The sequence below is a fragment of the Ictidomys tridecemlineatus genome, unplaced genomic scaffold (genome assembly GCF_052094955.1).
Source record: "Ictidomys tridecemlineatus isolate mIctTri1 unplaced genomic scaffold, mIctTri1.hap1 Scaffold_354, whole genome shotgun sequence".
NCBI lineage: Eukaryota > Metazoa > Chordata > Mammalia > Rodentia > Sciuridae > Ictidomys > Ictidomys tridecemlineatus.
The window spans coordinates 168316-193869 of record NW_027522423.1 but is presented as its reverse complement, the minus strand read 5'-3'; the positions used below and the strand labels follow the sequence as shown (position 1 = coordinate 193869).

The window sequence follows — 25554 nt, the reverse complement described above, 5'->3', positions numbered from 1 at the left end:
TTGATGGTATTTTTTTCTGCTGTGCAGTGTCTGTTTAGATCCTTAGTCCATTTATTGATTGGGTGGTTGTTATTGTTGTTGTTATTATTAATATTATTATTAGGAGTACTATAAAGTTTTTGAGTTCTTCATATATCCTGGAGATTAATGCTGAAACTGAGGTGCAGGTGGTAAAGATTTTCTCCTGTTCAGTAGGATTTCTCTTCATATTATTGTTTCTTGAGCTGAGAAGAATTTTAAAGGCTGCTTCTTTGATTCCATCCCATTTATTGATTTTTTTTTTTACTGGTTGTTCAAAACATTACAAAGCTATTGACATATCATGTTTCATACATTAGATTCAAGTTGGTTCTTGATTTTACTTCTTGTGCTGTACTGATGTTATTAAGAAAGTAAGTTCCTAAGCTTACATTTCTACTTTCTCTTCAGTTAGTTGCAGGGTCTCTATGTTCCAATGCCTAAGTCCTTGATCCACTTTGAGTTGTGTGCAGGGTGAGAAGTAGGGGTTTAATTTCATTTTGCTACATGTGTATTTCAAGTTTTCCCAGCACCATTTGTTGAAAATGCTATCTTTTCTTCAGTGTTTGTTTTTGGTGCTGTTTTATAATATTAGATAACTGTACTTACGTGGGTTTTTCTCTGTGTCTTCTCTTCTTTACCATAGTTCTGGTACTGATTGTAATGCCTCCTGCATCACTTTTCTTGCTAATGACTGCTTTGCCTATTCTGATTCTCTAATATTTCCAAATGAGTTTTATGGGTGATTTCTATTTCTACAAAGGAACTAACTGGTATTTTTATAGGAATTGCATTGAATCTGCAAAGCACTTTGGTTAGTATGGTTAATTTGACAATATTAATTCTGCCTAAGATAGGTAGAATTAGGGCCTGGGAGATCTGTCCATCTTCAAAGGTCTTTAATTTCTTTCCTTAGTATTCTGTAGTTTTCATTGTAGAACTATTTCATACCTTTTCTTAAATATATTCCAAAGTATTATATTGTTTTCTGAGGCTATTTTGAATGGGATATTTTTCTAATTTCTCTTTCAGTTCATTTGCCATTGATATGTAGGTACATAAATTATTTATGGGTGTTAATAACCCAATGAATTTTGACGTATTGTATCCCTGTTTCCGTTTATTTTTGAAATTTTTTATCCCCTGATTGTATCTGTTATCCAATCCTAATCCAGAATTGTATATTTTAACCTCCAGGCATTAAAAGGTTTGTTTCTTGTCATTAACTTCTTATTTCTTTCATTTATGATCTTATAGGGTGCAAGAAGTTACCTCTATTTCTTGTATTTACCTTGTACTCAAAAATATGATGTTTTTTGGTTCAAGGGATTGAACTCAGAGGCACTTGACAATTGAGCCACATCCCCAGCCTTATTTAGATACAGGATCTCACTGAATTGCTTAGCATCTTTTGTTTGCTGAGGCTGGCTTTGAACTTGCAATCCTTCTGTCTTAGATTCCTGAGCTGCTGGGATTGCAGGTGTGCTCCACCACGCCTGACAATATGAACTATTTCAAAGAATGGTCATTGTTTCATGGAGAAGCAAATGAATTTATTGTTGCTGGATTAAATAGTCCATAGATGTCTGTTCAGTCTATCTGATTAATGTTTTCCATTTAGTTCTGAAGAATCTAGGCTGGCAAGTTTTTCTTTTTGGGTGGGCATGGTACAGAAAGGTTTCCCCAAACCTCAGCAGTGCAAAGAGTATGCAGTGTGGTCCTCACAAGGCCTTTCATCTGCCACAAAACCTCTGTGTTCCATATATGGCTCCCTCCAATTGTCACCTCAACCACCCCCCCAACACTAGACCATTTTATAGGAATCTTGTTTTGTTTAAAAGCATTGACCCAGGTGTTGGGTATATGGCTTAGTGGTAGAGTGCTTTAGCATGTATGAGAACCTGAGTATGGTGCTTATCTCTTTAAAAAAATGACTTGCCAAAATTATTTTTGCCAATGAAAAAGCTTATCAAGGGAGATTGAGGGATACTGGCTGATGTGGGCCATATGTGGAGGTCCTGACCTGAAAGCCTAGAGAAGCCGAGACCATGAGTATCTCCATGCATCTATTCACTCATTTTGCAAATTTGACTGAGTCCTGGAAGATAAAGTGCAAGTCAGTTATGTAGGTTAGAACAGTGTCCAAGATAGTATCTGGTCTCCTTCATTTCAGTTAATATTTAGGGGTAAAATAAATTAAGTACAATAAATACAATAAAGAAGGCTCTGTAAAGGACACAAACTAGGCATTCAGTGTTCACGGTTCCAAGACTGGATTGCTTCTGAGTGAGGGCTTCATTATCCTGTGATGGCAGGAAAAGTGGGACAAGGTGCTACCAGAGGCATTGGATTAAGTGCAGGGATATGAAATAATGCCACAGGCCCTGAGGGGAGGGAGCAAGATCAAGGGAGGGTACAAAAGGATTACGGAGATCATTGCCTGGTCATGGGGACTGTGGACCATGGTGAGTATTTTGAACTTTATTCTAAGAGGAATAGGAAGTCATCTGTGCCTGAATCAGGGTGGGTGTCATGGGTTGGCTCCTGGTATAAACTTTCTTCATTGAACTGATTTTGTTTTAACCCAACTGTTATGTTGTTCTCCCATTTTCATTATATCAAGGTCTCTAATTTTGTTGGACCATTCATTTAATGAAGAATTTTTGGTTCCTTGAGTTACCACGTTTCTCTGATTCTTCTTGACCCTAGTAGCTTGAAAAGGTGCATGCACATTTGAAGAAACCGTTACTTCTTCTAGACTTAAGGACTTATTTGAGGATGGGAAAGCTTTTTCCTGCAGAGCAGTATGGGAGGACATGCTGACCTAGTATAGCTCCGGTCTAGTGGCATGGAGCAACATCTTTGTTATCTGAGGTTGAAGGATGCGATGCTTCTCTTTTAACAGGCACAACTGTTGGTAACATGAGAACCTTCATGGTCATTGGTGGCTAGAGCTATGGGAAATCTAGAGTTGCTATGAGGACTAGCTGGGTCATAGATAGTGCCTCTATATCCATGCAGAGAAGACTAGAAAAGGTGAAAGACATATGGGCCAGGCAGTGTGCACACTTTGGTGCAGTGTCAGCTGCAGGCATGTGCAATGTAGACAGGCTACCTGTGGGCAGAGAAGTAGTAAGGAAAAGCCAGGACCAAGGACAGAAACCAGGGCTGGCAAAGAGTTCCTACGAGGTGGGACCTAGTTTGTTAAAGCACAGGACTGTAAGATCAGATCTGATTGTAGACACATAGGGCTTCAGGGAAGGACCAGAAGTAGAGCTTTGCCTGGCTGCTGTGTATCTATAGATCTGGGGCCTAATCATGGATGCATAAAGCTAGAAACCTCATCTGTGAATTGAAGTATGGTGGCAGGGACATGGAGGTGTTGAGGATGGCTGTAAACATGCACTATTTTTTTGTGAGTGGAACTGAGGAGAAACGTGTGCAGTGGCACAGAACAACTCTCTTCAGGCAAAGCTACATGGTGGTGGGGATGGTTAATGGGACTCTGGGTGCTTACATATGTTAATAACACCATGAAACAGAGCTGGTGACACATGTGTATGTAACTTCAGAGGCTGCTAAATATGGTGAGCAGTGGCTCATGACAGGTGTTGGAAGTGGTATTGTGCATGTGCAACTGCCAGTCCAACATCTGGCAGTGTGCATGGATATGGCTGCAGGTGTACACCCATCACATGGGATTGTGCCTCCAGTATGGGCTGCAGTCTTCATGTTCTCTTGCACAGGAAAAGGCTGTTTGGTGACCTTGAGTCTGGATTTGTGGTAACTCTAGCTGAGGTTACCTTGGATAGGCAGAATCTAGAGGTAGTGGTACAGGTGCTTGGAGATTGTGAATGCAAACACCTTTGAGGCTTTTTGTAGTAGGGAAAGATGCAGGGTTTCTCTGTGGCTGTTGGTTTCCTCAGTGGCAAAAACTGCTGCAGTCTGTTTGGAGCAAGCACCTGAAGTATGTAATGGCAAACCCTGAGGGAACGCCAGAAATGAAGGCTAGAGTTGTTTACAGGAGACAGTGCAGAGGTTGTGGGGGTTCTGGGCACAGTAGCCACTGGGGACCATGATTTCTTCGGCTGCAAGTTGATCCATGTGTTGCACCACTTCTTTGTTTCAGGTCATCTCCAAATAGCTCATCTCTTCTTCTCTGCTCAGTAATCTGGGTCGGGAGAAACCGAATCAGGACATTTTGGTACTACACTGGAAAGCCTAGGGTGATGGTTGTTACACTATTCTCCTTTTGCTTTTGAGTGGAACTGGTGGGCTGCTTACTCCCTCTTTGTGTTGAGCAGAGCTATGTCAGGGAGTGGTTGATGCAGCAGAGTGACACTAAAATTGCTTTTGGCACAGTTATTCTATTGTTTTCTTCTAATCTGTTGCTTTAAATTAAATGCATTCCTGAATTTTTCCAGATTTTTTTAATGGACATCTTAAGTCAGGGATCTCCTTTTCTGCCATTTACTGAATAAAGTAATAGGAAGAGTGCAGTATTTGTTTCCTGCTGTGGACATAGGCAGCTGTGCAATGGCAGAGAGGATGAGTCCTGCCCTCCCAGGTCTGGGTGTGGGGGGTTCTCACCTGCCTGCCATTGAGGCCCACCTGATTCTGGTGGGGCATCTCACTCACTGTATGGGTCTTGGGGGGGTCTCAGAGCAGTCCCACCTGGTTCTTGGTGGGTTCTGTACAGAATAGCCAGGCGCTGATCACAGTACAGGGGGCGGACCTTCCAGGAGCCAATCACCTAGGGCCATGCAGATTGTGGAATGTGCATTTGTGTTTATCAGTGTCACCTGGCAACGACTATTTTGCCAGTTGGTTGGCAGATAGGCAACGGCAGACCTGCTTTAGCAGGACACTTGACAGAGGTTGTTACCTAATTGTATTCAGGATGGATAGAGCCTGGAGACAGTTTATTTATATAAGCCTGGGAATCAAGTTTTTCGGATATAACCCTCTTGATAAGCTCCACCAGGCTGCCAAAAATGGTGAACTGGGAAGAATTAAGCGTTATCTGGGACGTGGATGTAATGTTAACCGCATTGATCGTAAAAATAGGTAATAGGGTCTGGGAGGCCAGGGACTGAGGGGTAAGGGACCAATGGGCTGATGGAATTGAAGCCTGCACCATCCAGGCTGTGTCAATGGGAGCAGAGCAGAAAGGATACCAGTTCTCCTTTCACCAGAATATTTGACTTTAATATTCTGTGGGGTCCTCAATATCCAGGACCTGCACACCTTGGAAGTTCAGTACCCAGGACTTCTAATGGGCAGCTAAACAAACCAAATTTTTAACTGGTTTCCCAGAAACTTAAAATTTCCCTATAAGGTCACTGATTTTTTTTTAAAATAAATACACACAACAGCTTTTAATGTACACATTTTCAAAAGCATTGAAAAATTTTCAGATGTAATCTGTTACCTGTTGTGTCTCAAGAGCCTCACAAGAACTCTGAATTGGGAAGATGGCTCCATGTTATTTCTTCTTTTTTATATTTTTAAAATTCCTTCACACTAGTATTAGGGGTATGTCTTCCACCTCTAAAAATAAGATTTTACTAATTTCTCACATGCTTCACTCACTAATTTATGAAATTCTTAGGATAACTTGGTGTCATCTTGATCATCCAACCATTTTCATAACAACAGTGTTGACAAGCCCTGAATTTTCTGCAAATACTTCATTAACTTCAGTTAGTGAAGTTAACTACCTTTAACTACCTTTCCACAGAGGACACTAGAGTTCACTGGCAGCTTTCACACTTTCCAAAACACCAAACACAGCATGCTTTTTCAATTTTGTTATCACTTTAAAGTAAAAAAGCATCTGCCAAAAGCTTCTCGCACAAAATTCCAAAATTGCTGATTCCACTGTTCCAGTACCCTTTCCTGTAGTTATCCATTACTGTGTATCTGTACAAGCATGAAGAGTAGAGCATTGGTTGAGAGCATCCAGGCAGTGCAAGCTCTCAGTCACCAGGGCCAAGGGAGTAGCACACAAAGGGTGCCTAGTCTGTACAGTGCTGCCTGCTGCTGCCCTACTGTAGCTTTCCCTACTCTGTTCTGAAGGGACTAAGAGTATCAAAGGTAGGCCCTGCTTGTGGTTTGTGCATTAGAATACTCACTGACCCCAAATGTGAGCTCTCTCTGTGGTTATCAGTTTCACAAAAAACAAATAAAAATATCTGTACATTTTTTAGTTCCACACGCAGTCATTTAGGGTCATGATGACACTAAGAAAATGTTTGCAATGAACAAAGACTTGCCATTCTGTGTATCAAAATACATTATTAACTTTCACAAATTACTTGTTTGCCAATGGCCAAAAGATTAGTGACTGGAACAGGATAAAAAGAATACTCAAATATCTGGAAGGGAGAGTAAAATGGAATTGGTAGGTAGTGGCATGCACAGTTTTAAATGTGGCACAGCAGTTGTCAGTAAATCATCTATTTGAGGAGCAATAAACAGCTCAAGCCATAATCAACAGCCCAATACCACTACTCTTCATCTTCAAAATATTGTAGCTGCGAAATTTATTTCATTTGTTAGACTTAAATTCCTTCTATTGCCAAGGACATAAATATTTTTTCTATGTTCATATGTCACTGTCACTTGAGCATCTGTAAAATTAGAGTATTTTATCTGATTAAATTAGAATTCCAAGGTTGGAAATGTAGCTCAATGTTAGAGCACTTCTTGCATGTCAAAGCAAAGGGTAAGGGTGCAATCCCCAGCAAAACAACAACAACAACATTGTCATCATCATCAACATAATAAATTTTAAAAAGAGAGGTAGGAAAAAAAAAGTCTTCTTTCAAATTCATTATTTCTTAGAACGCCTTTGCCAACATGAAGAAAGCATTTATGTTTTCTTCTAGTACATTTCTATATAGATGTCCTATAGTGCATTTCATCTATTGTAGATATTACTATACATACATTTCTTATATATGTATATTTTATTTTACATATGCAATTATAGGTTAATAATTTTGTTTTGGTGAGAATAGAAGAGAGCAAGTATAAAAGATTATTACTCCTAAAAAAATATTGCTTTACTTTATAAAAGTTTCCCATAAAAATACTAAACTTCTCAACTTTAGTATTTTTAAGTGAAACTTTTATAAAGTAAAGCATTAAAGAATTATTCTTTAATTCTATTCATTTGTACTCATAAAATGAATACGTTTTTAATGCGCAAGAACTGCACAGCTACTTATTTTGTATTTGACATATTCTACTATCTCAGAGAACTCTTACATAAAAACTTTCTAGGTGTGACCAGTTAATTAAAACTGACGTGATAGGACTCAATTCAAATGAAAAGGTTCTTCCTCCTTTTCAATCATGCATTCATGGAGGTAAGAAATTGTACACGTCCCTTGTGAAAAATTAAGACAGTATTAAATACTGAACATTGAAAATGCCTGATTCATATATAAATCCCATATATATAAATACTGAATTAATTTAACCATACTAATTCATTTGGGTTCTTTTTCCTTTGGCATTAAGTTTGCTTTCGGTTTGGCCTTTTACGGTCATTATTCAGCCTACTTTACCTATCATACTTCTAAAACTGAATTTAAATGCCATCCATGTCATGAGAACTGCCATAAATCTATTGTTTGTCTCACATTTCACTTAAGGTAAGGCACCATGAATTATGATGGTTCTTTATTTTGTTTATGAAGAAAAAATTAAATGCTGCCAATTATAGTTGTAATGCAGCCCGAATTATTAGTGGGATTCCATTGTCAGTCTTGTTAAAATGATAAGAAAAAAAAATCATCTTAGACTCATAGAAATACATAGTTTTAAATATATATTTTTAAAAATCACTACAATACTACTAACTTATTAATTGAAATACTCTTAGTTGATAAAAAGCAATAATATTGATTACAATAGCTACCAATTATGGAGCTGTTGCTGGTGCTACAAAACCTTCAGATGTTTTACAGAGATTCTCCATTAAGCATCCTGGTAGTATCCAGGGAGATACTCATTTTAATCCTTACTTTTTTAGGAAATTGAGGGAGAGTAAGACTGTGGGATAACTAGTACATCACAGAGTCTAAAGTAGAATTCATACTGAAGATGAGCTAAATCTCAAGTCCATCTTCTTTCTAGGCAAGTGGGCTGCTCTGCTCTGGGGATGTGGTTCTGTGGTAGAGCCCTTCCTTACCTAGAATGCTTCAGGCCTGGGTTCTATCCCCAGCAATATGAAAACAAAGCAAACAAAAATAAGTAAATTCAATGGAACCAGGCACAGTCGCACATACCCATGATTCCAGTGACTTAGGATGCTGAGGCAAGAGCATTGGAAGTTTAAGACCACAGTGGGCAATTTAGTGAGACCCTGCATCAAAATTGTTGATATAATAAAAATGTGCTTAGGATATGACTCATTAGTTGAGTAACCCAGGGTACAATCCTCAGCAGTATCAGAAACAAGAAATAAGAAGAAAATGTCAGTGCCTTAGGCTGATCATTCATTAATAAAATAAGTAATGACAGCTACTAAATATTGTACCTTCTTCATAAGAAAATAGAGGAATTATGAGCTACTTAATGTTTATAATTGCATTAATAGTTGTATATTTCAAAAGGTACCTTATGAATTCCTAATAAAGCTTCTTACTTGCACAGAACCCCTCTACATTATGCCTGTGCCTATGGCAGACCAGCAGTGGTGGCTCTTCTAGTGAAGAGGAAATGTAATGTCGATTTGTGTGACAGTGATGGCAACACACCATTGATGAAGGTAGATATACCAGTGGTTTTGCAGGAAATGAATTTGATGAAATGCTTAGAAGAAAAATTGGTTAATGCCATTTAGTTATAACTAATGAACAAAACGTGAAATATTTTTCTTGGATTTCCAAAATTTACAATCTATTTCTTGGTTAAAACCAACAGGCTCTACAATATGAGGAAGAGGAATGTGCAATTATTCTTCTAGAACATGGTGCCAATCCAAATGTTCACAACAACAAGGGTGAAACTCCGCTCCACTATGTTATCTTTTATAGGAACACATTAATACCAGCAAAACTGCTTTCATACAACGCAGATATTGAAGCCAAAAACACGGTATATACATCAATCACTGTTATTTTCAAAATATTTAAAATTTTTCTTAAAATTAACAGTAATGCATGTTAAAAAATACTGATCATAAGCAAATTTTCTTTTTATTAAAATACTAGCAAATGTTGGAAGTTCTCCTCATATTCTTCCTCCTCCTTTTGTAGCTCACGTGTGTATTTAGTTTGCCTCCATCAGTTGAATCCACACTTAGAATTCAAGAGACTCATGCAGAAATCTGAACTTCAAGCTTCTGTGAAGGAATCTGATGCGGTCCCTTTGAGCCATAGTACTGTGTGGTGTGGTGTGCAGGGTTTGCCTCCCACATGCTGGGCACACATGTTCTTCAGTTTGCTTCTGGCAACTGCAGCACTTACTCCAATCACCTACTTTGCCTCTATAAATGAGGTTACAACTCCTCTTTTTTAATATAGTGTGATAAAGATTTCATGGTGTTTTCTACTGATATACAAGAATATGGACTACATAATATATTATGAATGTCTTTCATATGGGATTAATTGTTTGAATTTAGAATTTGGAAGTTAAATAGTTTTCTCTATATATACTATAAAAATCATGTTCCCATTGGAATTTTTGAAAGGCTGATTAGGTCACTCATTGCTAGAATGGATAAATTATTACTAGAAGTAGATAACTCATGGATTTTGCCAGCTGTACTATGTATCAGTCTTCCGCTTTGTTCCTTAAAAATGCAAATGTTTAGTGCCTTTCATGATGCTACAAGTAATCTGTGTAGATCAGCATTAATCTTGATGATACACAAAATTTCTGAATTAAATTTTTCCTAAAATTATAAGTAATTTTAAGTAGCAATTAAAGTGGATGAGAATAAAAAGAATTTTGGAAAATAACCAAGCATTATGTTACCAGGATTGTCGTTACAAGTGAGAATACATTTTCAATGTTATTTTTATTAGAGTTTATAGTTTTACATAGTAGTTAAATTCATTCCCCCCAAATCTTACATGCATGGAATTCCAGTTGAGTCATTGATTCCCTCTTTTCCATCTGTCTACCCCTCCTCCTCCATTCTCCCCCTCCTATTCTCCTGGACCTCCTTTCACCTGTCTATTTATTTATATTTGGTTGATTCTTTTTACTTATACATAAGGGTGCAATTACCTGTGGCATATTTATATATGCATATAACATGAATTTTAAAGATTTCCTTCTTCATTGCCTTCCCTTTTTCATTATCTCTGTGACTCTCAATCTTCTTTTTCTACACTAATGATCTTCTTTACATCTTTTGATATTCTGTTCTTCATTTCTTTTTCTTTAATTAACTCCAGCTTCCACATATGAAACATTTTACCTTTGAGTTTCTTATTTGACTTATTTCACTTAGCATGATATTCTTGGATACCAACTCATTTACCAACAAATGACATAATGTATTTTTATGGCTGAGTTATAACTCCATTGTATGTATGTGCACCAGAATTTCTTAATTCTTTCATCCATTCACAGGTACTTGGGTTAATTTTATAATTTACCTGTTGTGAATTGTGCTACTGTAAACACACATGTGACTGTATTAATATACAGTTACACGTAAAATTTTGTTTTACTAATTTTGGGAAAATACTGAGTCATGGGATAGCTGTTTCATGTTGTGGTTCCCTTCTTAGATTTTGGGAGATCTCCAAACTGTTTTCCAGGTAGTTGTACTAGTATGTAGTCCCACCAACAGTGTAAACGTGTGCCTTACCCCCACATTCTTTTTTTTTTTTTAACCAGGGAGAGGGAGAGGGAGAGAGAGAACGAGAGGCAGAGGGAGGGAGGGAGGGAGGGAGGGAGGGAGAGAGAGAGAGAGAGAGAGAGAGAGAGAGAGAGAGAGAGAATATATTTATTATTATTAATTTTTTCATTTTCAGCAGACACAACATCTTTGTATGTGGTCCTGAGGATCGAACTTGGGCCACACACATGCCTGGCAAGCGTGCTACCGCTTGAGCCACATCCCCAGCCCCACATTCTTACCAGTATATATTACTGTTTGTGTTCTTGATAATTACCATTGTGGCTGGAGTAAGATAAAGTCTTAGTGTAGTTTTTATTTGCATTAACATAATTGCTAGAGATGTAGAAGACTTTTTTTTATATATAGTTGGGACATTTGTGTTTCTTTTGAGAAATTTCTGTTTAGTTCTTTTGCTCAGTTATTGACTGGGTGGTTTTTTTGTTTGTTTGGAGTTTTAAAAAATATTTATATTTTAATTCTTATTGGAGACAATACATTGATTTTATTTATTTTATGTGCTGCTGAGGATCAAACCCAGGACCTCACATGTGCTAGGTGAATGCTCTACCACTGAGCCATAATCCCAGCTCTGTGTTAATTTTTTTTTGAGTTGGTTATTTCTTTTTGTTAATCCCCTCTCAGTGGATTAGTTGGAAAAATTTTCTCCAATTGCATAAAAATAATATGTTTTTGTATTGAACTTTCTGACATGTAAGATAAATATCTTTCAACTTATAATAAGAGAAGACACAGGAACAATTATGAAAAAGCAACATAGTTTACTCAGACTCTATCAATTTTAAGCAGAAATTCCTTACATTGGAATCTGGGATTCTGATTTCATAAATAAAAAAGAATCAAGTGGACTTGTATAACATGGAGAAAACTTCCATGTTGCTGGAAAAGCTCTCAGAAATATATTCCTGTAACTTCAATTGTTCACATGTGAATATCTCCAATAAAAAATCAGTGTCAAGTAGGTGTTAAGCAATGGAAAAGGTATTTCTGTACTACTGGACATACAATGCACAGTTGTGTAAATTTTCTCAAACAGTAAAACAAGGAATCTTTTCTATGAGGCTTGGTATTACTGGAAAAGTAGACGTTCTTCAGAATATGATTTATACACCCTACTAGTGAGTTGAGAATTTGGCTTGTTAGTGAAATATAATACTTACGTCCTTTACTAATATGTATTAGGGAATGGGTCTATTGGGGTATAAAATACAGTTTATGTTCTAAAGATGCTCTTGGTTGAGGAGGGTTCATGTTACATAACTCCAAGATGCCAGGATGAATGGTTGACAGCAGCAAAGATCCATGGAAACAGTAAATGTATGAAGCAGTTTTAGAAATGCTGGAGTTCATGTGGCCACTCTAGGCAGAGGAGAGGCATCTCAAAATGAAAGAGCAGCACGTATGGAAGCAGAATGGGAAGAGAAGAGAGTGGCTACTCTTAATTTACATTATTATTATATGCTGATGTCCATACAGTATTTTGTAAGGTTAACTTCAGTTGAAAAATAGTAATTTTGTGAATAAACTATATTTGTTGTTTTTCAGAGTGGCCAAACACCACTTTTACTCGCCATAAAGAAAAACAGAAAGATGATGGTAGAATTTTTTATTAAGAATAAAGCAAACATACATGAAGTTGATGATAAGGGAAGGTATAGTACTTTATATTTTTTGGAAAAAGGTTAATATTGTAGTAAAATCACTCAAGTTAAAAATATTAAATTAATGGGAATGACATAATCATTGGAATAGAGTGAAATTTATGAACATACACTAAAATTAAGGAGAAAAGCAATTATTCAAACTGAGCAACACAAATAAGAGTATGTAGTATGATTCACATGCCCTTATAATTATTGGCTGATGATTACTATTTGATTTTGTTGATCACATAATCTTGTGTTAGCTAGAGTTTTCATGTTAGTTTTGTAAAATATAGACTTTTAGTTTGTGCTTTTATTCAGTATTGAACTTTTTAAATTCTCTGCAATATTTCATCTTCTGGTATAGTTTTCTTTTGGAAATGCTGTGTTGAGTACAGATGGACATTGAGAATTATTTTTTCCTTTATATGACTATTTGCTTTAAATTACTTAATTTGTAGAATATTGATTTCAGATTTTTCCTAAGTGACGTCTAATTAGTCTTAACAAATTTTGAACATTTATAATGAAAAAGAGTGTAACATATGCTTGAAATCTGGTTGCAAGATTATACATGTAGCATTGATTTCAATGCCTGGCATATGCTTCTCAGAGTGAATGACTGAAGCAACAATTATTATTAGTATCACCAGTGCTACTGTTATTATGTTATACCTGCAAATACCTTTTTTACTCCTTGACCTTTGGCTGACTGTGAGTTACAATATATTACATCACTCTAAGAAAGAAATGGAGCTTTATTCATTGAAATCTTTGCCAACTCCAGATGAATGACCTCATCATAATTAATGTTCATTGAAGGATTTTAAGTTTGTAACTCTCCCCTTTTGGGACACGTGATTTATTTTTTTATGTGTTTGTTTTCCTTTTAGATTTACAAATGATTTAGAAAGATGTATATGTCTGTTAGTGTATGTAAAGCTAGATGTCAAATTGGTAAAATGTATTACAATGGCTTTTTAAATAAACTTATTAAAATATCTAAATTTGAAGTTATCTCTCTTATTTTAGAACAGCCCTCATGTTGGCTGTGGAACATAAATCAACATACATAGCTGAGCTGCTGCTTCAATGTGGTGTTAATGTGTCTGCTTCAGATAATTGTGGAGAGATTGCCTTGTCTTATGCCATTGCTAGTGGAAATACTGCGTAAGTATTTACATTACAATACTAATCAACATTAGATGTACATACACAATAGTTACACCTGTTGCATCTTATATATGAGGTGAGATTTCATAGCATTACTATGTATGGAACCTTAGTGAGTTAGGACAGTTCATTAGTCAGAAACACTTCAAAGTCTAGCCAAGAAGCAGTGATGATACTTTGATTGGGAAAAGAGAAAGATGGGGAGGGGTAATGGAGGCAAGAAAGATGGTGGAGTGAGATAGACATTATTACCTTGGTACAGGTATGACTGCATATATGATACAATGGTACATCCTGTGAAATCAGAAATGAAAGTTGTTGCAGTTGTGTCCAATGAATCAAATTGCACTCTACTGTCATATATACATAATTAAAATGGATTAGTTATTTTAAAAAAAAAATAAGTAGTGATGTGTGCATGAGTCACCTTCAAGGTTTGTTCTCTCCTCTATCTTCCCCTCTCCTTTCTTTTTCTTCTCATGCATGCTGGGAAATTTTCCTACCACTGAGATATACCACTAGCTAATATCTTAGGACTTTGTAAACCTTTATCCTTAGGGTTTCCAGCATTATCCAATTCATTTCAAGCATAACCCCTCCTCACAGGGAGAGATAGTATCACACCTATGATTTTATAATTTGCTATTTGAGTCTTGAAATTCCCTGTTTAGCTGAAGTTAGCTATTCTACCATCCCCCTTTAATTTATCAGGGACCTAATGATATCCTTGAAGTGTAAGGAAGATAATTCTGTAGTCAGATGGAGGGGAATAAATAGATTTTTAAATTGTTTTTTTTGTCAGTTCTGTTGCTGTGGTGTTTCTGCCAGACCTGGCCCTGCAGTCTGGTAATGAAGAGCTTTTATTTCAAAATATCCTGACTGATCCAATCCCTGAGTCTTCATGGTAACCCACACTTAGACTCAACACTCTTTTTATTTCTCATGCACTTACGCTTTTTTATTCAACAGTTGTTTCCAGCAGAAGCACTCTGCTTTGACAGCTTGGCCTCTAGCTTTGGCCAACAAATACTAAGCACTCTGACCCTTTCACCCTTTTAGGAACCTTATGTGGAATCCCCATATTAGCCTTGCCCTTTCTGGTGCATTATCCTTTTAGGACTTTGTCTTTCATGTCATAAAATTAAAATCATTCAAATCTATTAGAAAACTTCAAGTAAAGCTTCAAGTAATCTCTGGAAGAAATCAGAGTTTTCTGTCATCCTGGCTAACAGATCTGTGCCCCAAATCCTTCCATCCCTTGAAATAGATTTCCTTTGACTGCAGCGGGTTCCACATCACTGTTTTCCATGGTGAGTGCCAATTTAGATTGGCACTTCTAGTAGTTTTCCCAAGTAATGGAAATTTCCAAGCTGTTGGAATTGCTGCCTAAAGTTTTCAGCATTTATTAAGGTCTGCCTCAAAAGGAATATATGAAGCAGATTCATTGAATCTAAGAGAGCTGAGCCCCATCATGACTCCTCAGTATCCATTGTGTTAAAGAAAATGTGTTCCAAGTCAGTTGGAGATCAACATGGAAATGTAGCTACGCTTATCTGCTGATTCTGTTCAACTAGGTAGAGAAGAAATAGTAGTAGTCCAAGTTTTTGGCATTTGTTAATTTCTTGCCTTTGTTATTATTGATTAGTCTCACAGAGGGGATGATTATATTCTCTAATTTAAGGAGATATTTATAAATAGTTATAAATTAATTGTTGATTTGCTTTGAGTTACAAAGCACAAAGAAAAGCCCAATTGATCATGAAAATTAGGACACAAGCATTTTTAAAAATAATTTTAACTTTTGAATATTAGAACCTATGAAAAATGCACATTAGTTCTAGCTGAGATTGTAAGTAGTTAAGTATGCCATTATTTTACTATTTTGCTTAACATGTTTCAATATTATCTTAGTAAATCTCCATAACAACCTGGTGAACTAAAGTGATACTACCCTTATTTTTTAAAAGGCCTTAAGCCTAAGAGAAAGAAGTTGTGCAAGAACAAAAAACTATTTTTTACAGAGACAGGGCATTTTCTGAGTTCAAGCTACACTAGTTAATATATTTACCTGTCCTGTTCTCAATTAATGATCATTTCATCTTTTTTCTTCTTTAACTTCACGCTGTGTGTGCAGTGACACATACATTTACCCCAGCTACTTAAGAGCCTGAGGCAGGACAATTGCTTGAGCCCAGGTATTTAAGATCAGCCTGACCATCATCATGAAATACCATCTCACAAAACAGAAAAAAACATTGTACAAATAATTTTCAAGTTAACAAAATGTTTATAGGGCATACAGATTAGGAGAGCATATGAAAAAGTTCTGATACTAGATCTAAAACATTATAAAGTATTGAATTATATTTGGTCAGTGTTTTCATATGAGTGTTAAAATACCAATTTTATTACTTTTTTCAAATACAGAAACAGGGATTTAATTCTTCAATACATGAAAGAACAATCTAGAACATCAGTAAATTTCAATCCAGGTAAGACTTAAAAAAATGAGTTACTCTTGGTGTTCATGCCCTGTGTAAATAAGAGTAAGAATGTTTGATCACAAAAGAAGAGTGGAAAAAAATAAATGTTCAAATTCCATTCATATTTTTATATCTTTCTTGCTCATATAGAATCCAGGATATCTTAATAATTAACTATAAGAAATTTATCATCTAAATGATATTGTCTGAAGAAATTTTACATTAATTTTGACCCTGAAATTTTATGTCTTTGCAGAAGTAAGAATATTTTTAAATTATACATTCTGTTTCATATATGGTCACATGATAGCAGATTGGACTTGTTATAATGTCAACTGTTAATATCAGTTCCTATTGAGTGCCTACATTAGTGCATTTCACAGTGATATTTCTATACACACATATACAATACTTGAATCCTGATCACTCTCCTTACTTCCATTTTCCCCTCTACTCCCTTTTTCATCCCCAGTTACCTTCCCTCTTCCTTAATGTTCCCTCCATCATTTTCTAGTCATTCTTATTTTTTTCCCAGATTCCACGTTAGGAAGAGAATGTGATAATTGGGGTTTTGTTTCTGATTTTTTCACCTTAACACGATGATCACCTTTTCCATCCATTTTACAATTATTGTCTTTGTTTCTTTTTTAACATTTTTATTCGGGGTTTGAAATATACCATTTCCTGGGCCTTAAAATTTCTACTCAGAAATCTAATATTTTTCTGATCTGTTTATAATTGCTTTGGCACTTATTATAGATTTCAGTTTACCTTTGGTAATTTTATAGACTATGATTTGGAGAAATACTTTTTGGGCCATGTCCATTTGGTATTCTAAAATCCTATACCTGGATGTCCATAACTTTCACAAGAGATAAGAAATAGTTTCTTTTATTCACTGAGAAAGCTTTCATTGCCTGTAGCCTGTACCTCTTCTCCATTATGTGTACCAGTGATTCATAAAAGTAGTCTATGAATTGTATCTAGTGGTTTTGTAATTTGTTTACAATTATTTTGATTGTTGTTGATATTGTCTGAATGTGATATTTCATCATCAACTTCAAGCTCTGATATTTTTTCTTTCACTTGATCTAGTCTATGGGTCTAACTTCAACTGGATATATTTATTTGAGGTATTGAGCTCTTTATTTTCAAGATTTCTAATTGATTCTTTTTCAGAATCTGTATTGAATTGTTTTCTCATGCCATGCATTGTTTTCCTTAATCTACTCAGTTTTTCTTTGCTTCATCTTTGAAATAATTCACTATTTTAACATTTTTTTTGAATTTTATTCTGGCATTTTTTATATTGCATTATCTTTAGAAATAGTTTCTAGGGTAATTAACTATAAAACAGTCATGCTACTTTGCTTTTTATCTTTCTTATTTTTCTATATTGAAATTTGTACATCTTCAAGGATATATATCTTTTCCACATTTATTTGAGTGTCTGCTTAGGAAACTGTTTTCCCTGGATTATGTGTCTTATGCTATCGATTAAATGTGTGATGTTGAATTATTTTCCAAATGGTGTCTCTGTTGTAATTTCCTATGTCCAATCTGTGACTCCTGAATGGTGATAGCTTGCACTGTTAAGTAACAACTTTCTTTGTCAGTGTTGTGAGAGTGGAGTCATGTTAGTGAAATAGTGATATAGGCAGTAGAGTATCTGAAATGCATTTTCTGTGGTGGTTCCTCCATACTTGTCAATAATATGGTGTCTGCAAATATATGGGAGATACCTAGGCTGAGAACCTGCATAAATGAAGATCTCAAACTTGCAAAATTCTGTAAGAGTTTCTTCATTTATTTCTAGTCTTCCTTTAGTGTGTCCAGACCACTGAATTTTAGTCATCTCTTTCCATTACTAAATGTGTGTGTTAGGTTAAAGCTTTTTATCGCTGTTCTTATTTTTAATTTTTTTCAGCACCAGGTTTTATTTTATTTTTTTAGATATGACAGTAGAGTGTATTTTTTACATACATGGGCTACATCTGATTCTATTTAGGATCAGAGAGAACTTTTGGCCTTTGGTTTTTTTGGTATTGGCTTATTTCACTAAGTATAATAGTCTCAAGTTCCATCCATTTACCAGCAAGTGCCATAAATTTCATTCTTCTTTATGGATAAGAAATACTCCATTGTGTATATGTACCCCATTTTCTCTAACCTTTCATCTGTTGAAGCTCACCTAGGTTGTTTCCTTAGCTTAACTATTGTGAATTGGGCTGCAGTAGACATTGATGTGGCTGTGTCACTGTAGTATATTGATTTAAAGTCCTTTGGATATATATATATGTGTGTGTGTGTGTGTATATGTGTGTGTATGTGTGTGTATATATGTGTGTGTGTGTGTGTGTGTGTGTGTATATAATATACATACATGCCCAACTCTCCATCATGTCAACTTAGGAACTGATTTCCTCAACAAGACTTCTAAATTGCAACAAATAAAATCAAGATTCAACTGGGGTGATAACGCGTTGAATGGTGTTTCCATTCCAAATTCTTAGAGGAATCTCCATACTGTTTTCCCGAGTACTTGCACCAATTTGCAGTCTCACTAGCAAAGTATGAGTGTAACTTTTTTCTCACATTCTCTCCAGCATTTATTGTTCCTTGTATTCTTGATAATTCCTATTTTGACTGGACCAAGAATGGAATATCAATGTAGTGTTGATTTGCATTTTCTAATTTCTAGAGAAATTTAGCATTTTTTCTACTTTTTATTGATTTTATAATTTTTTAAGTGCACGATAACAGTGGAATGCACTACAATCTTTATTACACATATAAAGCACAATTTTACCTCTGAATATAAAGTATGTTTATGTCAATTTATGCCATTTTACATGTACTTTTTTGCACTACAATTCGTTTTTTATTTTTATTTGTTTCAGTTAGTTACACATGACAGTACAATGACCTTGACATATCATACATTTGAACCACATGAGATACAATATCTCATTTTTTTGAGTATACAGGTTGTAGATTCACATTGATCATGCATTCACATATATACACCAATAATAATAATGTCTATTCCATTCTACTATCCTTACAATCTTTCCAACCTCTCCTCTCCCCTCCCATCACTTCTCTCTTCTTAATCTAAGGTAGCACTATTCCTTTTTTTTCTCACATCTTCATACATGTGGTTTGTATAACAGTGAGGCTCTCCTTCCACCATCCGTGCAATTCCCTTTCTCCCTTCCTTTCCTCCCACCCCTCTTTCCTGTGTATAGGTAATCTTCTTCCCATGCTTTTTTCTCTCTTCCCCATTTTGAGTTACCCCCTTATATCAGAGAAGACATTTGGCATTTGTTTTTTTGGGACTGGCTAAATTCACTTAGCATAATCTGCTCTAATGCCATCCTTTTCCCTGCAAATGCCATGATCTTATTATTTTTTAGTGCTGAGTAATATTCCATTGTGTATATATGCCACATATTTTTATCCATTCATCTATTGAAGGGCATCTAGGTTGGTTCTACAGTCTAGTTATTGTGAATTGTGCTACTATAATCATTGATGTGGCTGAGTACCTGTAGTATGCTCCTTTTAGGTCTTTTGGGTATAGTCCTAGAAGAGGAATAGCTGGGTCAAATGGTGGTTACATGCCCAGTTTTCCAAGGAATCTCCATACTGCTTTCCAAATTGGCTGCACCAATTTACAATCTCACCAGCAGTGCAATTCTGATCAAAATCCCAATGACATTCCTCACATGAATAGAAAAAGCAATTATGAATTTCATCTGGAAATATAAGAGACCCAGAATAGCAAAAGAAATTCTAAGCAGGAAGAGTGAAACAGATGGTGTCACTATACCAGATCTTAAACTATACTACAGAGCAATAGTAACAAAAACAGCATGGTACTGGCACCAAAACAGGCTGGTGGACCAATGGTATAGGATAGAGGACACAGAGATTAACCCACAAAAGTACAACTACCTTATATTAGACAAAGGTACTAAAAGTATGCACTGGAGAAAATATAGCATCCTCAACAAATGGTGTTGGGAAAACTGGAAATCCATATGCAACAAAATGAAATTGAATCCCTCTCTCTCACCATGCACAAAAGTTAACTCAAAATGGATCAAGGGTCTAGGAATTAAACAAGAGACTCTGCATCTAATGGAAGAAAAAGTAGGCCCTAACTTCCTCATGTGGAGCTAGGCCCCAACTTCCTTAATAAGATGCCTGTAGCACAAGAGTTAAAACCAAGAATTAACAAATGGGATGAATTCAAACTAAAAAGTTTTTTCTCAGCAAGAGAAATAATATGTGAGGTGAATAGGGAGCCTACATCCTGGGAACAAATTTTTACCCCTCACACATCAGATAGAGCTCTAATCTCTAGGGTATGCAAAGAACTCAAAACGCTAAACACACACACACACACACACACACACACACACACACACAAATAATCCAATCAACAAATGGGCCAAGGACCGGAACAGACACTTCGCAGAAGAGGATATACAATCAATCAATAAATATATGAAAAAATGCTCACCATCTCTAGCAATCATAGAAAGGGAAATTAAAACTACCCTACGATACTATCTCACTTCAGTAAGAATGGCAGCCATGATGAAGACAAACAACAACAAATGCTGGTGAGGATGCCGGAAAAGGGTACCCTCATACACTGCTGGTTGGGTATTGAGCATTTAAAAAATATATTTGCTCACCAATTGTATTTCTTGTTCTGTGAACAACCAGTTTCAGATCCTTTGCACATTTATTGACATCCTATGACCACTAGAAGAGAATATTAACTATATTGGGTTGTGTGTGTGTGTGTGTGTGTGTGTGTTAAGTTTTTTTATTTTTTTTTTCATGGGGGCAAGTAGTGGGGATTCAACTCAGGGGCACTCAACCACTGAGCCACATCCCCAGCCCTGTGTTTTATTTTATTTTTATTATTTTTGTTGTAGATGGACACAATTTACTTATTTACTTGTTTATTATTTATTTATTTATTTTTATGTAATGCTGAAGATCAAACACAGGGTCTTACACCTGCAAGGCTAGTTCTATAACACTGAGCCCCATACCCAGCTCTGTTTTGCATTTTATTTAGACATAGAGTTGCTCAGTGCCTCACCATTGCTGAAGCTGGATGGATCTGAACTCTTGATCCTCCTCTTTCAGCCTCCTGTGCTGGTTTGTTTTGAATTCTTTATATATCCAGAAGACTAATGTTCTGAGGTGCAGGTGGTAAAGATTTTCTCCCAGTTTGTAGGTTCTCTGTTCATGTTCTTGATAATTTTCTTTCCTGTGAGAAAGCTTTTTACTTTGTTTCCTTCCCATTTATCGATTCTTGATTTTATTTGATGCAATTTAGAAGTCTTGTTGAGGAAGTCAGTTCCTAAGCCAAGATGATGGAAAGTTGGGCCTATGTTTTCTTCTAGTGGGTACAGGATGTCTGGTTTAATGCCTAGTTCCTTGATGTACTTTGAGTTGAGTTTTGTGCAGGGATAGGGGTAGGGGTTCAATTTGATTCTGCCACATGCATATTTCCAGTTTTCTCAGTACCATTTGTTTAAGAGGCTGTCTTTTCTTTTAATGTATGTTGTTGGTGCCTTTGTCTAGATTAACAAGACAGAATGTATGTGATTTTTGTCTTTGTGATGTCTTTTCTGTTCCATTGGACATTTTGCCTGTTTTGGTGCCAATCCCATGCCATTTTTGTAGCACTATAGTATAATTTGAGAGCAGATCTTGTGATGTCTGCTGTCTCCTTCACTTTTTTTCACTAAGGATTGTTTTGAATATTCTGGGCTTTTTGTTTTTCCAAGTGAATTTTATGATTGCTTTTTCTATTTCTTTGTGAAATATCATTGACATTTTAATAGGAGTTGCATTAAAACTATAGCATTTTGGTAGTATGTCAATTTTGGTAACATTAATTCTGCCAGTCCATGAACATTTGAAATATTTCATCTTCTACGGTCTTCTTCAATTTCTTTCTTTAGTGTTTGGTAATTTTCATAATAGAGGTCTTTCACTTCTTAGATTGTTTCCTGATTATTTTATTTTTTAAATTGTTTTGAATCCATTGTGATTCATCAGCTGATGCACAATTTGTGTACAGGATCATAATTGATTTATGAGTGTTAATTCTATATCCTGCTACTATGCTGAGTGTGGTTATGAGTTTTAAAAATTTTGTGGTGTAGTTTTGTGTCTTCTACGTATAAAATATTGTTGTCAGCAAATAGGGCTATTTTGAGCTCTTCTTTTCATATTCATATCCCTTTAATCTCTCTTTCCAAACTGTTCTGATTAGAATTTCAAAGTTCATATGTTGAATAGAAGTGGTGAAAGAGGGCACCCTTGTCTTTTTCTAGTTTTTAGAAAGAATGTTTCATTTTTTTTCCATTTGGAATCATGTTAGTCTTGGGGTTTTTGGTATAGAGCTTTTAAAATGTTCAGTTACATTCATATTATCCCTATATTTTCTACCATTTTGAACATGAATGGATGCTGTATTCTGTCAAATTCTCTTTCTTCAACTATTGAGATAATTATGTCATGTTTTTAAGTCTATTAATGAATCCTGTGTTGATTTCCATAGGTTGAACCATCCACATTTTTACATAATGCCATATTAGTAATTGTTGTATTCTGCTACCTTTCCTATCCTCTACTCTCCCTTCTCCCCTCCCCTCCCATCTTCTCTCTCTACCCCATCTACTGTAATTCATTTCTCTCCTTGTTTTTTTTCCCATTCCCCTCACAACCTCTTATATGTAATTTTCTATAACAATGAGGGTCTTCTTCCATTTCCATGCAATTTCCCTTTTCTCTCCCTTTCCTTCCCACCTCATATCTCTGTTAAATGTTAATCTTTTCCTCCTGCTCTTCCTCCCTGCTGTGTTCTTAGTTGCTCTCATTATATCAAAGAAGACATTTGGCATTTGTTTCTTAGGGATTGGCTAGCTTCACGTAGCATAATCTTCTCTAGTGCCATCCATTTCCCTGCACATTCCATGATTTTGTAATTTTTGTGCTGCATAATACTCCATTGTGTATAAATGCCTCATTTTTTTTATCCATTCATCTATTGAAGGGCATCTGGGTTGGTTCCACAGTCTAGCTATTGTGAATTGTGCTGCTATGAACATTGATGTGGCAGTATCCCTGTAGTATGCTCTTTTAAGGTCTTCAGTGAATAGTCCGAGAAGGGCAATAGCTGGGTCAAATGGTAGTTCCATTCCCAGCTTTCCCAGGAATCTCCATACGGCTTTCCAAATTGGCCGCACCAATTTGCAGTCCCACCAGCAATGTACAAGAGTACCCTTTTCCCCACATCCTCACCAGCACTTGTTGTTGTTTGACTTCATAATGGCTGCCAATCTTACTGGAGTGAGATGGTATCTTAGGGTGGTTTTGATTTGCATTTCTCTGACTGCTAGAGATGGTGAGCATTTTTTCATGTACTTGTTGATTGATTATATGTCCTCCTCTGAGAAGTGTCTGTTCAGGTCCTTGGCCCATTTGTTGATTGGGTTATTATCTTATTGTTTAATTTTTTGAGTTCTTTGTACATTCTGGATATTAGGGCTCTATCTGAAGTGTGAGGAGTAAAAATTTGTTCCCAGGATGTAGGCTCCCTATTTACCTCTGTTATTGTTTCTCTTGCTGAGAAAAAACTTTTTAGTTTAAGTAAGTCCCATTTGTTGATTCTTGTTATTAACTCTTGTGCTATGGGTGTTCTATTAAGGAATTTGGAGCCGGACCCCACAATATGTAGATCAGAGCCAACTTTTTCTTCTATCAGATGCAGAGTCTCTGATTTGATATCAAGCTTCTTGATCCATTTTGAGTTAACTTTTGTGCATGGCGAGAGGAGGGGATTCAGTTTCATTTTGTTGCATATGGATTTCCAGTTTTCCCAGCACCATTTGTTGAAGATGCTATCCTTCCCCCATTGCATGCTTTTATCCCCTTTATCAAATATAAGATAGTTGTAACTTTATGGATTAGTCTCTGGGTCCTCTATTCTGTACCATTGGTCACCGGCCTGTTTTGGTACCAGTACCATGCTGTTTTTGTTACTATTGCTCTGTAATATAGTTTGAAATCTGGTATCGCTATACCACCTGATTCACACTTCCTGCTTAGAGTTGCTTTTGCTATTCTGGGTCTTTTATTTTTCCATATGAATTTCATGATTGCTTTATCTATTTGTACAAGAAATGCCATTGGGATTTTGATTGGCATTGCATTAAACCTATAGAGAACATTGGGTAATATCACCATTTTGATGATGTTAGTTCTGCCTATCCATGAACAGGGTATATTTTTACATCTTCTAAGATCTTCTTTTATTTCTCTCTTTAGAGTTCTGTAGTTTTCATTGTATAAATCTTTCACCTCTTTTGTTAGGTTGATTCCCAAGTATTTTCACCTCTTTTGTTAGGTTGATTCCCAAGGATCTGTCCAATGGTGAGAGAGGTGTGTTGAAGTCACCCATAATTATTGTTTTGTGGTCTATTTGATTCTTGAACTTGAGGAGAATTTGTTTTATGAACGTCGCAGCACCATTATTTGGTGCATAAATATTGATAATTGTTATATCTTGTGGCGAATGGTTCCTTTTAACAGTATGTAATGTCCTTCCTTATCCCTTTTGATTAACTTAATCTTGAAGTCAATTTTATTCGATATGAGGATGGCCACCCCTGCTTGCTTATAAGGACCGTGTGCGTTGTATATTTTTTCCCAACCTTTCACCTTCAGCCTGTGTGTGTCTTTTCCAATAAGCTGTGTTTGCTGGAGGCAGCATATTGTTGGATTTGTTTTTTAAATCCATGTTACCAGCCTATGTCACTTTATTGGAGAGTTTAAGCCATTAACGTTTAGAGTTACTAGTGATATATGGTTTGTACTTCTAGCCATGTTTGATTATTTGTCTTTTTTTAAAAATTTAGTTTGTTTCTCCATGATAAGCTTTCCCCTGCCCTCTGTCTTTACTGAGGCACTTCCCACTGTTGGTTTTGGTTATTGTTTTTCATTTCTTCCTTGTGTAGTGTTTTGCTCAAGATGCTTTGCAATGCTGGATTTCTGGCTGCAAATTCTTTTAACTTTTGTTTATCATGAAAGATTTTTATTTCGTTGTCGTACCTGAAGCTTAATTTTGCTGGATACAAAATTCTTGGTTGTCATCCATTGTCTTTCAGTGTTTGAAATATGTTGTTCCAGGATCTTCTCGCTTTCAGCATCTGTTATGAACAAATCTATTGTTAACCTTATTGCTTTACCCCTGAATGTAATCTGATTCCATTCTCTTCTAGCTTTTAATATTTTCTCTTTGTTCTGTATATTG

The 25554-nt window shown here is 35.9% G+C and overlaps 1 protein-coding gene across 1 annotated transcript in view; it reads left to right on the top strand.

Annotated features, from left to right (window-relative positions):
• Positions 1-25554, top strand: part of LOC144373324 (uncharacterized) — a 65657-nt gene that overhangs the window by 27986 nt on the left and 12117 nt on the right. The window contains exons 5-9 of the mRNA XM_078036409.1: positions 8683-8797; positions 8953-9126; positions 12452-12558; positions 13582-13719; positions 16150-16214. Coding sequence (XP_077892535.1) covers positions 8683-8797; positions 8953-9126; positions 12452-12558; positions 13582-13719; positions 16150-16214 — 599 coding nt within the window. The remainder of the gene's footprint in view (positions 1-8682; positions 8798-8952; positions 9127-12451; positions 12559-13581; positions 13720-16149; positions 16215-25554) is intronic.